At 47.5% G+C, this 16,908-nt stretch overlaps 1 protein-coding gene across 1 annotated transcript; it reads left to right on the top strand.

Moving 5' to 3' along the window:
- The first annotated feature begins 500 nt into the window (after positions 1-500).
- On the top strand, positions 501-16,507 carry ATP1B4 (ATPase Na+/K+ transporting family member beta 4). The gene is made up of 7 exons (XM_084639397.1): positions 501-619; positions 7,533-7,661; positions 10,283-10,387; positions 11,292-11,488; positions 12,442-12,498; positions 13,207-13,302; positions 14,899-16,507. The coding sequence occupies exons 1-7, from the start codon at positions 520-522 to the stop codon at positions 15,058-15,060; spliced, it is 846 nt and encodes a 281-aa protein (XP_084495523.1). The 5' UTR covers positions 501-519; the 3' UTR covers positions 15,061-16,507.
- The last annotated feature ends 401 nt before the right edge of the window (positions 16,508-16,908 follow it).

Raw genomic sequence — 16,908 nt, 5'->3', positions numbered from 1 at the left:
ACAGTCCCTTCATACTAGCATGCTAAGAAAAAGAAGTTGGAAGACTTTGTTTAACAGCATCACCTCATGATGCGTATCAAAACCCAGGAAAGGATTTACTCACCTCCGAGGTGCATATGAGAGATGTAGGAATTGTGTGTCTTTTCATCGTGTTCACATGGGTTAGAAATGAAGACTCACTGTGAACAAAGGGGAGAATCAGGATGAGAGACTAGTGTCCAGTGTGACCGCAGAGCCATATTTGCCCTGGGAAACTGAATACTGGGATCTAAATGATTATAAACCACTACAGCCAAAGAAATGCCTCTCCATGACACAGGCGTGATGATGGGGATAGGAAATGGAAATTTGAAACATCTCCAGATATTAAGTAGTCTTGTGTTTATTTTTGGCCAATGAGATACTCATTTTGTGGGGGATGGGGTGGGGGGGGATTGCGTTCTGTAACTATTCCAGGAAAACAAGGATGAAGAGAGAGCACAGCACTCTGAAGACGAGCAGGAAAAGTGCAAGGAAAAGATGGGGAAGAAAACTTTGGCAGATGTAATTCAAGAAATGAAAACTTTCCTGTGGAATTCAGAGAAGAAAGAATGTATGGGAAGAACAGCTCAGAGCTGGGGTATGTTAAATGGCTGAATTTCTTTCTTTCTTTCTTTCTTTCTTTCTTTCTTTCTTTCTTTCTTTCTTTCTTTCCTTGACTGTGAATTTCCCTGCTAGGGCATAGCAGAACACATGTAATCTAAATCCTGGACCCATACACATATATCTAACAGGTGGCTCAGTAAAGAACTGTAAAATGCTAGCCGTGAATGTGCCCATAGAACATACAGCCATGGGGAAGCTACCCCTGTTTTTACTCCTGTGGTAGACATATTATGCTGACATTACGGCTGCACATTTGCCATGGTGGTAAAAATGTCACAGATACTGTGATTTTCTGCTGGTCCGTGACTTTTCTGTGTGTCTGGGGTTTTAATAAAGCAGAGTTTCCCAAATGGTGGGTCGTGACCCACCCGTGGGTGGCAGGAAGGTTCTAAGTGAATTGCAGGTCTGGTGCAGAGGGGAGACCTCCAGTGGGAGGGGAGTTGGAGAGCAGGCCCACCCTGCACCGATTCACCCCACAATGGCGGCTCCTATCCCGTGGGACTGGGCCCAACTCTCCACTGGATGTTGTGGCCTGGTGCCCGGGGTTGCAGTGCCCGGGGTTGCCCGGGGTTGCACTCAGGTTTGGCCTGGCTGCCAGCAAAATGTGATTGAGAGGCGCTGCAAGCCCTCCTCAGTGGGCTGGGATTTTTGCAGTGGCGGAGCAGAGGGTGCTGCTACAGATTGTCGGTGCCACCCTGGCAGGGCAAGAAGAAGGAGGCAGCAGAAGAAGGATTTGTGTATATTATTGTTAAAGAGGCATAGCTGAATTTTCATACCCAGGACTTACACACCAATTCCCCCTAACTCAGCAGTTTTAGTAAATTTCCCATGACTGCTCCATGATTTTTGATTAAAAAATGCCATGACAAATCTGCAGCCCTAGTGACCGTACAGTGGGGTTAAGGTAAATCTAGGACTCATAACAGAGCGCACGTGCTGCAGGAGATGTCTGAGGCTGAGTGATTTTATTTGGAGTGAACCAAAGATCTGCCCTGCAATACCCATGCATCCCCGGGGACATCAATGCATCTCCTTCTGAGCTTACACTGGTGTAAGTCAAGTGTAACGCCGATGAAGTTAATAGAGTTACAGTGTTACACTGATCTAAAAGGCAGTGTAAATGAGATCCGAATCAGGTACGGATGAGTTACACTGGTGTAACTGAAGCAGGATTTGGCCCTGCACGTGCTCTGTGGCCTGAGCTTCTGTTTCAGCCCCATACTCCCTTCCTTTCATGTGGCAAATTGAGACCAACACAGTTTGGTGCAGCTTTAAGGCCAATCGCTGCTGTCAGTTAAACAGGTCCTGGGCAGCAGAGTTTGACCTTTGTGTTTTAATAGCAATTTCCCATACTAGCATTAAAAACACAAAGAATTAGACAAGAAATAAATCCCCAGTGGCGTCGGTGAGTGGATAGGAATGAATTTTTAATTCATTATTCACATCATGGATTCCCCTGGTAACTGGGAGAGCCATTGCACTGAATTAGGCAACCATGCATTTAGACCAGAGCTCCACTCTCTCTGGAGCTAGCCTCTCCAGATCAGCGCTGATGGGGGTGGGGATGTGTGTGTGTGTGTGTGATGTTTGCCGCACTTCCATGTAGCTTCATTCTGGCTTAAGAACACCGCCCATTCTCCCCCCGGAGGGAGGCGAAGGGCTGCACACTTAGATGGCACGCACCCTGATCATGGTTGAACACCACTTGGGTTTGTAAGTGCACCACTGGCCAGTGACGGGTCTAACTGGCCATTTGCACATTCTGTTCACAGTGACAGAGTACGCAATTTAGGTGAAATAAGGGGACATGTAGGGCTTTTCTGATGAGCATGTCATTCTCACGAACGACTGGATCAGCTCCTTGTGCATCTTTGTGGCTTAGCGTGTAAAATGGTGCCCAGATGTCCCAGGGAAGGGTGACCCTGGATTAGAATAGATCAATATGCAGACTGTGGAGTCCTTCGGTAGGTGTATTAGTGCCATTGAGAGACCAGACAGGTATCTCTAGATTGGATGGACCTGATTCACCTCACATTTACAGGAGCATAAAAAAAGAGCAACTCCTTTGGCTTTGGTGGCATTATGCCGATGTTTAGCTGATGAAAGCCAGAGGAGACTCCCAAAGTCTCTACTCTCCCAAAGCCGCTTCCTGCCCTGGGCTCAAACCCAAGCAGAGTGAATCAGAATTACACACCAGGGCTCAGATTCTAGCAGCAAAGCCAGCCAGGTGCAAAGTCAAGACCTGATCAACACTTTTCTGCCCATCCCTTTGGATGAGTGGAGGCTGTAGCTAAATAAATCAGCGACATCACTCACATGAGTGAGGGAAGCAGGGTCTGGCTCAAAAGCTAGGATTTTGTTTTGACAGCCTTTTCCATGGCCTTTAAAAATTATACTCTGGGCAAACCATGTGCAACTGGTTAAAAACAGGCAGTGGAAGGTGGTAGGCTGAGAACACCTGCCACTCATCCAGTCCCATAATTATTGCTGCTGCAGCTGCATTCCCATGCTCAATCCTTAGAGCACTCAGATTGCGAGGGACGTTTGTGGTGCTGTTTTCCTATACTTAAACAACTCATTCATGAGCATGAAAATGGTTGGGCCTGAATCTCAAGTTATGAGCACTTTTGCACTGGAGTAAATCAGAGCAAGTAACTCTGACTTTACGCCAGCAGAATACGGCCAATCATGTTCTTTATCAATTTCCAAAGTAGTAAAATGAACCCAGACAATGTGATGCCCGGCACTGCATTCAAGAAGCAAAGGACAGACATTTTGGCGGCACTGAGCATTTGGCAACGGTAATGAGCCGACAAGCCTTGCAACTTGTTTGCTCCTCCTGCCAAGTTTTCAGCATCTCCTGCAAAGTCCACAGTGAGTGGCTTCATCTAAGCCAAGAGACCTGTTGTGGGAAGTCAGCTGAAGCAAGAGAAAACAGGGAGTGATTTACAGAAGCTGCAAAAGCTACCCAGCCAGTGAGCGGAGTGCCAAAGAGTCTGTGGTTAGTCAATTATCGTTATTATAGTGTTGCTGTGACCGTGTTGGTCCCAGGATATTAGAGAGACAAGGTGGTTGAGGTAATATCTTTTATGGGCCCACTTCTGTTGGTGAGAGAGACGAGCTTTCAAGTTTACAGAGAGCTCTGGGAAGTGTCACAGCTAAATACAATGTGGAACAGATTGTTTAGGATATGTAGTTAACACATCTTTTAAGGGACCAATCAAGGTGAAGGGGCCCATTAATACCTCTCCAGTCATGGGGAGGGCGGGAGAGAAGCTGAGGGCAGGGGTTGGTGGGTTATAGATTGCTATAATAAGCTATAAATACAGTGTCTTTGTTCAGTTAATGATTTTTGTGTCTAGCAAAGTTAGGAATTTAAACTCCCAGGCTCATCTTCTGAAGGTGTTGTGCAGGTTTCTTTGAGATCAGATAGAGCGATCGTGCTGAGAAAAGTGTTCAACCACAGGTGATAGGATGTTTTTGTCTTTTATCATTTTCCTGCATGAGTTCCTACAAGAGTGGAGTGATTGTCCCACCTACTTGCTATTGCGGCATTTAGTGCATTGGATGAGGTACACCACACGTTGTGGCTGAGAGGCACATGTAGGACGCATGGCTCTTGAAAGGTGTGTGTGTGGAGGGGGTGGTTGTTGATTATTGTAACAGTGGAGATATGTCTTCAGATTTTGCATCTGTTGTTCTGGCAGGGTCTGGTGTCGCTTTGAGTTGGTGTGTCCTGGTCTGTGGGGAGCTTGCTTCCGATGATGAACTTGGAGAGGCTGGGAGGGTTATTTGAAGGCCAGAAGAGGGGGTTCAGGAAAGATTTCTTTCAGGATGTGGTCCCCATCAAGTGTGGGTGGTAGTTGTTTAATGATACCTCATATAGATTCTAGTGTGGGGTGGTAGGTGATCGCTAGGGGTGTGTGTTTGGAGGGGGTTTTATTTCCGTATTGAAGCAGGTTCTCTCAAGGTATTTGGGTGGCATTACAGTGTTGTCACATAATACATGTGTTGTTCTGGCCATGCATGGAATCTGGTTTTGTTGTTCCTGTGGCAGATATAAAATCAAGTAAAAATCTCTTCTGTGTTCCACATCCAGACTGTGGATTAACTGAAGCACAGGAGAAACGGTCTTCAAAGCATCTAGAGCTGATTTTATGTGTGCTGGGACAGGGCTTTATGGGTGGATTTAGCCAGTTCTGTGTAGATACCCAGCCGGGACAGATGCATTGACGGAAGCTGCAAGTTCTTACTGCGTCTCAGTGGGAATTAACTCAAAGCTCCAGTGAATCTTGAAGCATCAAACACTCACTTTTTGAAAATTTTCAAAACAGTGGTGCTGGCTTCTCTGGTCAAAACCTTTAATTAACAATGCTGGATTGCCTCCCCTTTCCATCATGAATGCACTCGGGGGGTTGAATATATAATAAATGATCCAAATATCTTAAAAACAATGGTTCTAGAACCCAGCCATGCTTAAACTATTCTTGACATTCCCATATTTCTTTTCTCTACCAATACGTTTATTTGGTCCTCAGCCTCCCAGTGCTGTACAACCTTTGGTAACACAAGTGTGTGCACCTACACCCACCCCATTCTCCTGCTCACACGAGCAGGCTGAATAGGTTTTCCCAGAGCTGGGCATTTGAGCGCCTAACAAGGCATCACACTTTTAAAATGAAGGTGCCTCATGATGAACGCTAAATGAGGAATCGGCCGAAGCTTTCATATCCTGCATGAACACCAGCTGAAAGGGAGGGAGTATTCCAGGGCCAGCACGGCTTCCCAGTGCGTACATGACGATGAAGGCGGATGAGCCGATCTTCAAAGAGTCTGTTTTTTTTTTAATAAGCATTCGTCATTCCTGAACAGCAGGCAGCACCGGATGCTTTGCTGGCTGTTGTGCGTTATGGTGAGGATTTGCAAGAGCCCAGGCTAGTTCTGTGGTACTATTCTGCACAGCGTTTGCCAAAGCAAAACTGAATAATAATAAATAATAATAATAATAATAAAAACCTAGCAGCGCTATGATCCAAATGGGCCAAGTCGGCGTGGGAATTGCAGTGGCTGCATGATCAGACGTGCCAGGCAGGGTTAGGACAGCAAGATAAATTGGGAGCATAGGCCTAAAACCATCCCCTCCCGTGGAAGAGCCTGTGGGTAGAGGGGAGGGAGAGGGCCGGCAGCCGCTTGGCTTCAGCTCTGACGCACTCCACTGATGTCAGTGCAGTCACCTGGGTCGCGCAGCCAGGTAACTGGGAGGACAATCAGGCTCACAGGAGTACACCATTGATGGTGGTGGAGTGACTGGATACGCCCCGTGTAACCAAAAGCAGAATCTGGCCTGTGGCGTTCCTTGGCACTGCCCCCTTTGGAGAGGAGGTCATGAGAAGGTGCCATGGCTCCCTACCAGCATGGCTGTGCTGAGAGCTTGTTGGGGACATCTTGAGGTACCTAGTGACTCACTGGGCCCCCTCCTGGCTGATGACACAGCTCCCATCAGCCCCTCTCTCAGCAGCCATGCAGTAGGTACCACACAGAGGTCTGTCCCTCGCTCCCACCCCCAGCCCCTGCAGCTTCCTGGCCCACCCACCCAGGATTTCTGTGATTTTACTCCTCTCCGGTGCAGAGGGACCTTGACCGGTGGCTGCTGAACAGCTATGTCCTCTCCAGGGGGTTAGTTCTTTGTCTCTGCAGCACTCCCAGAAAGAAAACCAGGAATTCTGTTCCGGTCTCCCCATGGCTGGAGCCTGCTCTCTGTCCCAGAACCCAGAGCTTAAGCACAGCTTCCTCTATGAGGGCCCTGAATTCCACAGAAGTTCCCCCAACCTCAGCTCCCCTGTAGACCCCCCACCTCGGTTCCCCTGTAGGCCCCTCACTGAGCTCCCCACCTCAGCTCCCCTGTAGGCCCCCTACCAAGCTTCCCTGTAGCCCCCTGAGCTCCCCTGTAGCCCCCCTGCTGAGCTCCTGTTCGGTCCTTTGTTGAATTTGCCTTTTCACTTAGTTCCCATCACTAACAATTCCACCAAACATAAACACCTAGAGAATGCAGAGGTGAAAGTGCACATCTGTGTTCTCACGGCTTGTTCTGCAAGCAGAATCACGGCTCCCCTGGGAAATGGTTGTGTTATAGTTTCACTTTATTTTCTGAACCACTGGTTTTTATTCATGGGCTTTATTCTCCCGAGACAACCCCAACCGTCAGTCTGGTCCTGGAAAAAAAAACCAACTGTTCTCTGGACACTGGGCTTGTGAAATAGCCAAGTGTAAAGTGTATTTCGGAGCAGCTGCATTTCAAGTCAATGTTATTTGCATTGTTCCCTGGCCATTCGGTTCCTGATGTCGACCAGCTGATGGTGGGATTTGTGGGGATGGGTAGGGAGGCAATTTTCCTATCTGTGGAGTTTTCCTAAGGAATTCAAAAATGTGTTAGAGGCTGCCTATTCATTGCCTCTTCTTGTCTATGACATCAGCGTTGCTATTCAGAGAGGGTTTGAAGCTGCTGTGGGTGGGATCTGGGTTCAGTTTGATCCAGTTTAGGAATGTGGATATGTAGATCCTGTTTAGACCCATCTCTGACTGTGATGGGCCAAGCCATGAATTAGATGGATATAGCTCATAATCCAAACTTTCCCTGCACCCGGAAGCATTCAGATCCATGGTTTGTGTGGGCCAGTTGCAGATAGTGGCTGGCTGGGAAGTACAGTCTGATCCAAACTTTCCCAAAGTTTGAGGGTGTTTGGGTTGGGAAAGTCACTTCTCTAATGAAAGACTCCCATCAGAGTTAGCAAATACCAGACGTGAAGAAGGGTGATTGGGCCTGCTCTTTGTGAGGGTGGAAGGGCTAGCAACTGCGCTAACAGAGACATGTCCTCTGTGTCTTGCAGGCTTGATCTTATTCTTTTACCTCATTTTGTACACGTTTCTGGCTGGGATGTTCTCCTTTTGTATGTACGGGTTGCTGCTTGCTCTGAGCCCCTACACGCCTACGTACAGGGACAGAGTCTCGCCGCCAGGTAAGCCCTTCAGCTCAGCCATTCCCTGACTTCCCTCTGAGCCCCATGCTGGCCTACGACTGTAGGAACGGTCTCGGTAGTCACCTACACAGAAGTTCTGTCTTTGCGGCTCCTGGAAGTACATTAGTTAGGTAGCTGCCGTTCCATTTCCTCAACGGAGAAATCTAACGTGAGATTCCGCAGGCCAGATTAAAACTACCCATTTCTTGTCATGCCTGGAGCAGCCTTTTCAAAGGTAAGGAGCATCGAGAAGAACCTGCCGGAGTAATATGTGTTAACGTGGAAGGATGCAGCCAAAGAGACAGCGGTTGTTTCCCTGAGAACTTGCAGAATGTTAATTTTCCACCGTGGGCCAGATTCTTGGCTGGCGTAAAGCAAGGCAGTGGCGCTGCATGCATTTGCACCAGCTGAAGATCTGGCCCAGTGTGTTTCAATGGGACTCTGGCCTCTCCTGGTAGAAGCTGAGGATTCACATCCATTTCTAGGAGCTCAGTAAAATGATCAGTAATTTACATTGTAAGTTCTGGAGGCAGGAAGTGTACTTACACTTATTGTATGTTTGCACAATGTCAAGCCCACCGTCAGCAACCAGTAACTATGATTATTATAATCAATTATGATACAGAATATATATGCTGTTTTTTCATCTTTTTTGATGAAATGTAAGCACTGTTTAAATCATTTTTTAAAATATATTTTCCCTGCTTGTCTGTTTCCATCTGAAACACCAGGTGTCCCCACTTTCCCCTTGCCTTGCTAAGATCTAATGGTGACCACGAACAGGCATGTCCTAAAAGGCCTGATTCTCCTCTCACATTTGCTGTGGTAAATCAGAAGGCACCCCCTTGAGTCAAAGGAGTTACACTGGTGTAAAACTAATGAGAGGAAAATCAGCCTCTTCGTCTTAAACCCTCCCCATGAAATCAGGTGGAAGCTTAAATTCATTTGCTAACTCACAAGGCAGCACCCTAATTGTTTATGTGCTTCTACCACACCTAGCACAACAGGACAGAACCTGGTTGTGGCCCTGCGATGAGATTCACTCATCACTGCAGCGCCTCCTGGTGGCTGTCCCAGGGATTAGCTCTTCTAGCCAGTGCGCCCTGTTCTGGTGGTGTCTCACTGCCATCACTTCTGCTCCAGGGCTCACATAGCTCCAGGGCCCACATCGCTCCCAGGACCGCAGCATCTTCTTCATGATACAGCCCTCCAGCCATGTCACAATCTGTTCTCCCCCTTCTGGGGGAACTGCAGTCCACTGTCCAGCCACTTCCCTCAGTGGCAACTGGAGCCAATTGTCTGGCCACTTCCTCAGTGGCGAGGGGTGGGGGGACCTGGGCTTGCCCGCTACACCAAGTCCCAGCCTAGGGACCTAGTAGACGGCCTCCACTTGCTGTGTCCCCTCCGACTCCTTAGTTCATTTCCCTGGACCTCTTCCCCGCGGCTCCCAGCACCCTCTTCACCCTTGCCCCAAGGCCTCAGCCTGCGAATCCTTGCAGCTGACCAGGAGCTGTCTTTAGCTCCCTCTGGATGCTGCTAGCAGCACTGCTCTGTCCAGTCTGCTAGTTTTCTTCTGCAAGGCAGCCAGTCTTCCCTCCTCAAGCACCAGGGAGCAACTTCTTATATGGACCTGCCTTGCCCTGATTGGCTGCTCCTTGCAGCCTCTCTAGGGCCCTCTCTAATTGGCTGCCTCCTGCACAGCCTACATAGGGCTCTGTTAACCCCTTATGAGCCAGTGTTGGGCAGATGCCCCATCACAGGCCCTTAGGTGCTACCACAATATAAATGCTAAATAAATAAGGCTCCATGTTTGTCACAGATTCTGTGACTTTCTGTGACCTCCATGACTTCTGCAGCGGCCAGTGCAGCTGGCCAGGGGGCTGCTAAGCAGCTCAGGCAGCCCCTGGGCCAGGCACACCGCCTGCTGCTGGAGCAGTCTGGGGCCCCCCCACCCCACCCCACCCAGAAGCAGGAGTTTGGGTGTGTGGGGGTCTCAGGACTGGAGCTTGGGGTACAGGGCGGTGCTTACCTGGGGGGGGCTCCCTGGAAGAGCGACAGCAGCTCCCCTCCCTCAGCTCCTAGCTCCACCCACTGCCTCCGCCCACAGACACCGCCCCCACAGCTCCCATTGGCTGTGGTTCCCAGCCAATGGGAGCTGGAGAACTGGGGCTTGGGGTGGAGTGGAGGCAGCACATGGAGCTAGGAGCTGCGGTTGCTGCTTCCCAGGAGCCAGGTAGGGACAGGGAGCCTGCCCCAGCCCCTCCAACCTCCCCCCAAGCACCCATGGTGCCCCCTTGGGCCACATCTCCCCTGCCCCCGAGCACCCGTGGCGACCCCCCAGGACCTGTGGCGTTGACCCCCTTTTAGTCAGGGGCATATAGTAAAAGTCATGGACTGGTCACGGACCATGAATTTTTGTTTACTGCCCATGACATGTCCGTAACTTTCACTAAAAATACCCATGACTAAAACGTAGTCTTATAAGTAAATAATGAAATAATGCAATGTTAAGTAATAAATATTGATCTGAATTACCCAAATTAACCCCTTGGACATACATACTTGAGCCAACAGAATCTCCATGACTGGTTAATACAACAAGGGTCTTTTTTATTTACCAGGAGTAATGATTAGACCATACTTACATGGATTTAACATTGCCTTCAGTGTCTCCGAACCCAGCACATGGATGCCTTATGTGAACAGCATGCATGACTTCCTACAAGGTAAACTGGTTGGAGCTTTAAGGAAAGCACAGTCTTTATATAACTTTGTTCTAGTAGCTTTTATGTTACCTTTTATAAACAGTAAAAAGCCCTCCAGACACTGGGCAACATGAATGAGGTGGTGCCCAACCCACACATCACGTAACCTAAACTGGTGTCGATCGCTCAGTGACATTTGCAAAAGAGCTGATGTCATAAAGGCTCTAGGAGATGACAATGAGCATGTCCAAGTCTGGGCAGAGCCACACAGGAAATGCGGGGGGGACGGGGGACGGGACACATGCCCCTTTCTAATGATTTCTCCTGCAACATCCTGCAATGCACTTCGGCAGCTTCGTCGGAGTGAAATGAACCTGGCCGTTCACTCCTCTTACTCCCGGCTTTTTCTTTCACTTCCAAGTTTTCAGTGTTGCTTTTCACTCCTGCCATGGCATCCTGCTAACAATGCGCAGGCCTCGTCTCCCTGCAGATGGCCCCCCCCCCCATCGACAAAACAAACTGCAAGAAAACAAACCACGCGGGACCCCCAGAAGGATGGGAGAATAGGACAGGGAAAGGCTTGCCAGCATCACAAGCCTGCAGTTAGGAAGACCTTGACTCTGCTCCTTAGTAGACTGCAGAGCAGTAAGTCCAGCCCCTTTGCTTTCAGTTGCCATTGCAATAAATATGAATGTAGTCTGAAGAAAAGGTGAAGCACAAACTAAGCCATAAAAACCCCATGTTCCTACTTCTGTCTGTGAGGTTTCCATACATGGAAATATTCTGCTGAACTGAGTATTAAACCTTGTCTTTTGGGAAGGGATTTTCCAGCTCCCTCTGGTGCCTTTGACAATTGCAGCCTTGATATTTGGCTAGATCGTGACAGTGCGAAAAGCATTAACCAGCAGCTCTTGGTTCACCTTAGCTTATGATGACAACATTCAAGAGGAAAAGAACATTGAGTGCCCAGCAGGCCAGTACTTTGTTCAAGACGGAGCGGAAAGCGAGGAGAAGAAAGCCTGCCAGTTCAAGCGATCACAATTGCAGAACTGTTCTGGGATTGAGGATCCCACGTTTGGCTACTCTAAAGGCCAGCCATGCATCTTGCTGAAGATGAACCGGGTACAAAAAAATCCATTAATTTTAATTCCCTCTTTGGGCAGTACTATAAATTAATTATTACGCTGGGTTTGAAACTAGGCCAATTCTCTGAGCTAGTAAAATCAGCTCTAAAATCAGTTCCCCATATCAGGTGGAAAACAGCAGCTCCATTCCCAGGCGGGTACATTCTGTCAAAGAAAATTTGCAAAGCCCCCTGTACCTTGATTTGGTCAAGAAATAGGCTACAGGAAAGTAATTCTTTGCCGGGATTTCTTTCTGGGTATTAAGTTATTTTCTGAGGTCATGACCCACACGATGCTCTCTTTATAACTGTGCATTTTTAAAGAACAGTCATAATCGGAAATCTGCAAATACAATAGAATCAAAGGGTATGTTGCTGGCAAAATAAATGTCAAGATAATTCATCAGCTGCTTGGAAAAGCTTTTGAAGAACTAAGGGCTGGCCTTTTGATTGTGATCAGTGTAGTAATTGTCAATACGTATGCTTCTATTTGTCTATCAAGCAGGGGTCAAGCAGCCATTTGAGGAAACAGCAAAAATTGGTTGCCTAGTAGACCTGGCCCTTTTTTTAAAGGGTGAACATCATACTGGAAAACTTTCAGAAATTTTTAAAGTGATGTCTTTTGGGGGTGGAGGCCCTTCATGCAGATTTCATTGTATAGCCTCAACTTGAAGGGGCAGAGAGTCTATTGGTCTTCTCCATTCCTGAGTTCTGGGGGCTCAGGCCCATAGGGAGGACAAGTAGGCATGTGCACCCCCTTTGGGGTGAATGACATAATGTGCTGATGGCAGAAAATGCCTCCAAGATAACTTGCATTCATATGCAATATGATCAGATACATAAGCTTAAGATGGAGAGAGAGAAACCTCTGGAGTGGGCAGGTGATATTGGTTGGATATCACAGGCCAGGCTTCGCATCTCATAGAAGCATGAATGACTTTTCTTTTTGTAGATCATAGGCTATCGACCTGGCTACGGGACACCTGTGAGCGTGAACTGTGCCATTCAGGTAATTCTTTCACGAATGTCCAGTGTTATTTGCAGAAAGAGACTTACCCCCTCACCCCCGCTTGGTGATGAATTGCAATGGAGTTACGCCTGGGATGACTTTGGCCCAAAATGTTTCACCAGCCCCAGCATTAAGAACATTGTGAGGGCTGCAGGTTTGTAAAGTTCTGTGAAGGTGGACAGTGCCAAGTATTATCCTGCAGCTCTCCATTTGGGGCCTGATCCTGTGTGAGCTGCCAAACACCTCGTGGGGAATGCTGAGCCCTTCCAGCTTCCAGTGATGCCACTAACAGAGGGTGCTCAGCTGCGCCCTGCCTAGGAGCAGGTCCGTAGACAGGGAGGGACTGAGACTGCCCCCTCTCTGTCCATGACCCAGCACTCAGGGCCTGGGTAAGACTACCACTGGCTTCAGTGGGAGTTAGACCAGGCCCTTAGCTAGTAATGATGAGGCAGTGAAGCACAGAGACTGATTTATAGGAGGCAAACATGACCTTTGTCCTGCTCGTTATGGCGCACTTGTTCTCTGATCATTCCAGCAGCAGCTGGTTCTGTTAGTAAACGTGCTCTGTATAAATAGGTGACAAAATACCTAGTCCTTTTGTGCTGGGGCTCTCCAGAGGTGCCCGCCAAAGCCCCATTGTGTTGTTGATCTGAGGGGAGCTGTACTGTACTGCCCTCATACTACACACCTGCCTATTTTTAATCACAGAAAGGCGATGAAAGTGCTCTTAAATCAGTGGACTTCTATCCAGGCAATGGAACATTTGATCTCATGTACTATCCCTACTATGGCAAGCTCACTCACGTAAGTAGAAACTTGGCGGCTAATACTCTATTGGCTTCCCTTTAATCTCTCCTCGGAGAAAGAGTGGGGCGGGAGTGGTTGTTTGTAAAATGCGCCTATTTGGAAAGCACAACCCAGTAGGGAGGCACTGTGAACTAGTAGTCAGTGGGGTGGGGGCTGGCAATTAGGACTCCTGTGTTGTATTTCTGGCTCTGACACTGACTCGCTGTGTGATCACCGTGTGTGCCTCATTTTCCCCATCTGTAAAATGGGCATGATATTCAATGATATTCAGTCATATTCAATGTGCTGACAGCAGTAGTACCATAGGTTGACATTTTCCAAAGTGGCCACTGATTTGGGATGGCTTGGCATTAGGGTGCCCAACTTGGAATGTGTACGGGCCTGTTCCTTAGTGGTGACCAACATGCTCAAGTTGGGCAGACAAAAATTGAGCTACCCCAAATCAGTAACCACTTTTGAAAAGGTCAGCCCTAGTTTTTAATGGGCCTATTTACATCTGGAGTACTTTGTCCCGTTCTGGGCACCACATTTCAGGAAAGATGTGAACAAATTGGAGAAAGTCCAGCGCAACAAAAATGATTAAAGGTCTAGGAAACATGACCTATGAGGGAAGATTGAAAAAACTGGGTTTGTTTAGTCTGGAGAAGCGAAGACTGAGAGGGACATGATAACAGTTTTCAAGTACATAAAAGGTGGTTACAAGGAGGGAGGTGAAAAATTGTTCTCCTTAACCTCTGAGGATAGGACAAGAAGCAATGGGCTTAAATTGCAGCAAGGGAGGTTTAGGTTGAACATTAGCAAAGGCTTCCTGTTAGGGTGGTTAAGCACTGGAACAAATTGCTGAGGGAGGTTGTGGAATCTCCATCATTGGAGGCTTTTAAGAATAGATTAGACAAACACCTGATAGGAATGGGCTAATTATTACTTAATCCTGGCTTGAGTGCAGGGGACTGGACTAGATGACTTAGTGAGGTCCCTTCCAGTCCTACACGTCTATGATTCTATTTGCAGGATTGGGCGCAGGGCAGTTTAGGTGAGCAGAATGCATTCAAAATAAGAGTTCAGACAGAGAGAGGTAGGGTCAACAAAATTCCCATTGTGAAAACAGATGGAATGTAGGTGAGGGCAAGTAACAGCTCCCTTGTGAAACGTGAGCTGCATGCCCCGACCTTGGTTTCCCAGGAGCATGTACATTGGGCATACTGATCACAAGGAGCATGACTATTTTTCTTTATTATTATTGCAGACAAAGGAGCAACAATTTAAAGTGGCAGAAAGTAGTTTATAACCTTGTTAGTCTTCCCTACTTATCACGGCTTCTGGCTTGAATAGTAACAAATTGATCCGTGAGGAATATTGTATTAGAGAACTCAAATGTGTCCCCATCCTTTTCAAACATACTGGATCAGATCCTCAGCCTGGTGCAAATCAGCTTCCCTGGTCCTCGTGGAGTCCATAGGGCTAAGCCAATTGGCACCACTGCAGGATCAGGCCCATTTTTCTGAACACTATTCCACGGCCTGTGGCACAGAGTATTTGATGTTTTTCCTACCCTCTCAGCAGTTGTCCCTATCTACTGTCTCTCCTTTTCAGGTCAACTACACCTCCCCCCTGGTGGCTCTGCACTTCACAGATGTGAAGAAGAATGATTTTGTCCCCATTCAGTGCAGACTGAATGGGGAAGGAATTGTGAATGATGTGACTAACGATCGTTTCCTGGGCCGAATCACCTTTACACTCAGCATCAGAATGTAGCCCACGCAAACATTCCCCAGGCACTTCATTTAACTCTTTTTATGGCAATCAGGCGCTTTTTCCACTCCTCCTTTTAAACATAATGTCAGAATATAGCACCTCTTCTGTTAGGGAAACACAAATTGTTTCCGATGTAACTGAGACATTTCTTTATTGGATTTTTTTATATATATAGCTGGAGACAACCGCCATGTAACATAGACTGAGGAGCTACATTTTTAAAATGTAAAGGCCTAACAAATCTTATTGGCAGTGTAGATCCAGTCTTGTAACTACAGGTAGAGGGCCCTGGTAAAACATTTCAATATTGATTTTAAATACTTACAGGACATTTTAATACTATTTTCATAGGGTCACTTCAGGAATGTTCCTTTTGACCTTATATTTTAAAGTACATTTCCCAGGTAGAAACTACATTAAACAGTAATGTAGGGCACTCCCACAATCTTTGGGGTTACATGTGTAAAACCAATAAAAATCAAGTAAAATGGCCCATCTCAAAATCCCTTGAGCCCAGGAGCCCTGGCACTGCGGGGGCCACGGTGCCTGGGGACATCAGCTCAACTCAGCACAGCAGCATTTGCACTGGTAGCTTCAACCATGTCTTGATACGTGTAAGATACTGGCTGCAATTGGAAAGAGGACACCATAATATGGAAGAATCGTCATTCATGAATCTTTAGGATGGTTCCCTCCATCACTGAGCTGGGAGGATAAATACCTCCCACCCCTTAATGCACTCCTTCCCCTCTCTCCGCACGCCCTTTGAGTCCACCAGACTGAAAGGAGTTTTTCTCTCCTAGCCCCCGCAGCATGTCACACTGGCAGGAAGAGACTCAAGGGTCAAGAAACAAGGGTCTCCCTCCAGCCAGCCCAGAGCTGGGAATTGAAGCTGACTCTCTGTATGGCCATGCAGAGTGCAGCTCACTGCCCCCAAACTTTTCAAATCCTTCACCCCTCAGTGTCCAAAAGATCACAGTGATAATGTCCTTAAAAGCCAGAGAGTTGTGGGAGAACATGTGGCCAATTATCTTTATCGGTGAAATTAACAGTGCAATCTCATTCTTAATGTACCGTGTGAAATTTTTGTCCTTTCTGGTGACTGGCCAATTGGTTAACCAGGCACTATCACTTCAGCATTCAGAACTCTCACAATAGTTTTGTTTCACCCACAGCTGTTTAGATCAACCTCACGGAACTCGAAATTGAAATGTTTCTTTCGCTGTGCTCGCACCTACTGCTTTACCATTGCAAGAGCACTAGGCTGTGCAGCTTGTTTAGGCGGGATTGCTTGGGAGTACAAGACTGTCAGTGTTGCTTCGTCACTTGAGGATTGATCAAGAGTATGGGGCTATGACCTTTGGTTTGTTAGTGCAGGGCTTATCATGAGTGCTGTGCCCTACTACTGGTATTTTTAAAGGAAGTTCTGCCCTATACAATTACTGTAACAACGATGGTGGGCGGGTGGGTGGGTTTCCAATTCATTCACTGATTTCTGTTTGCAACCCCCTTAACCTTAAGTGGGCTAACAGCCTTCGTCCCTTAGTTCTCACCCTGTTTTACTAATCGGGGCTCTCTCTCTTCTGGTAAATCTATAACATACATGACGGAGGAATTTACCATTGGGGTTCTCTCCCCCTCAGCATCCGAGGATATGTACTGATGTATTACAGCGTGACCTACAGATCTGGCTCCTCTCCCCCTTCTGTTTCAACATGATGAGAAAGAGAGATTTTGGCTCAGGTAATATGGGACTGTACAGGCAGTAGTGCGCAATGTTTCCCTCGATGCCTGTGATGCTCTAGAAACTGATTCCAAGTCTGTTAGAGCTCTTGCAGAAGCTGGGGA

This window comes from Lepidochelys olivacea (genome assembly GCF_965140295.1).
Source record: "Lepidochelys olivacea isolate rLepOli2 genome assembly, chromosome: 9".
NCBI lineage: Eukaryota > Metazoa > Chordata > Testudines > Cheloniidae > Lepidochelys > Lepidochelys olivacea.
The sequence above is the reverse complement of the archived record's forward strand: the minus strand, read 5'-3'. Positions and strand labels throughout refer to the sequence as shown.

Coding starts and splice junctions, on each gene's coding strand:
- ATP1B4 (XM_084639397.1), top strand. CDS start 520: ATGGGGAAGAAAACTTTGGCAGATGTAATTCAAGAAATGAAAACTTTC. Junction 10,388..11,291: donor CATGCATGACTTCCTACAAG/GTAAACTGGTTG, acceptor GGTTCACCTTAG/CTTATGATGACAACATTCAA. Junction 12,499..13,206: donor GCGTGAACTGTGCCATTCAG/GTAATTCTTTCA, acceptor TTTTAATCACAG/AAAGGCGATGAAAGTGCTCT.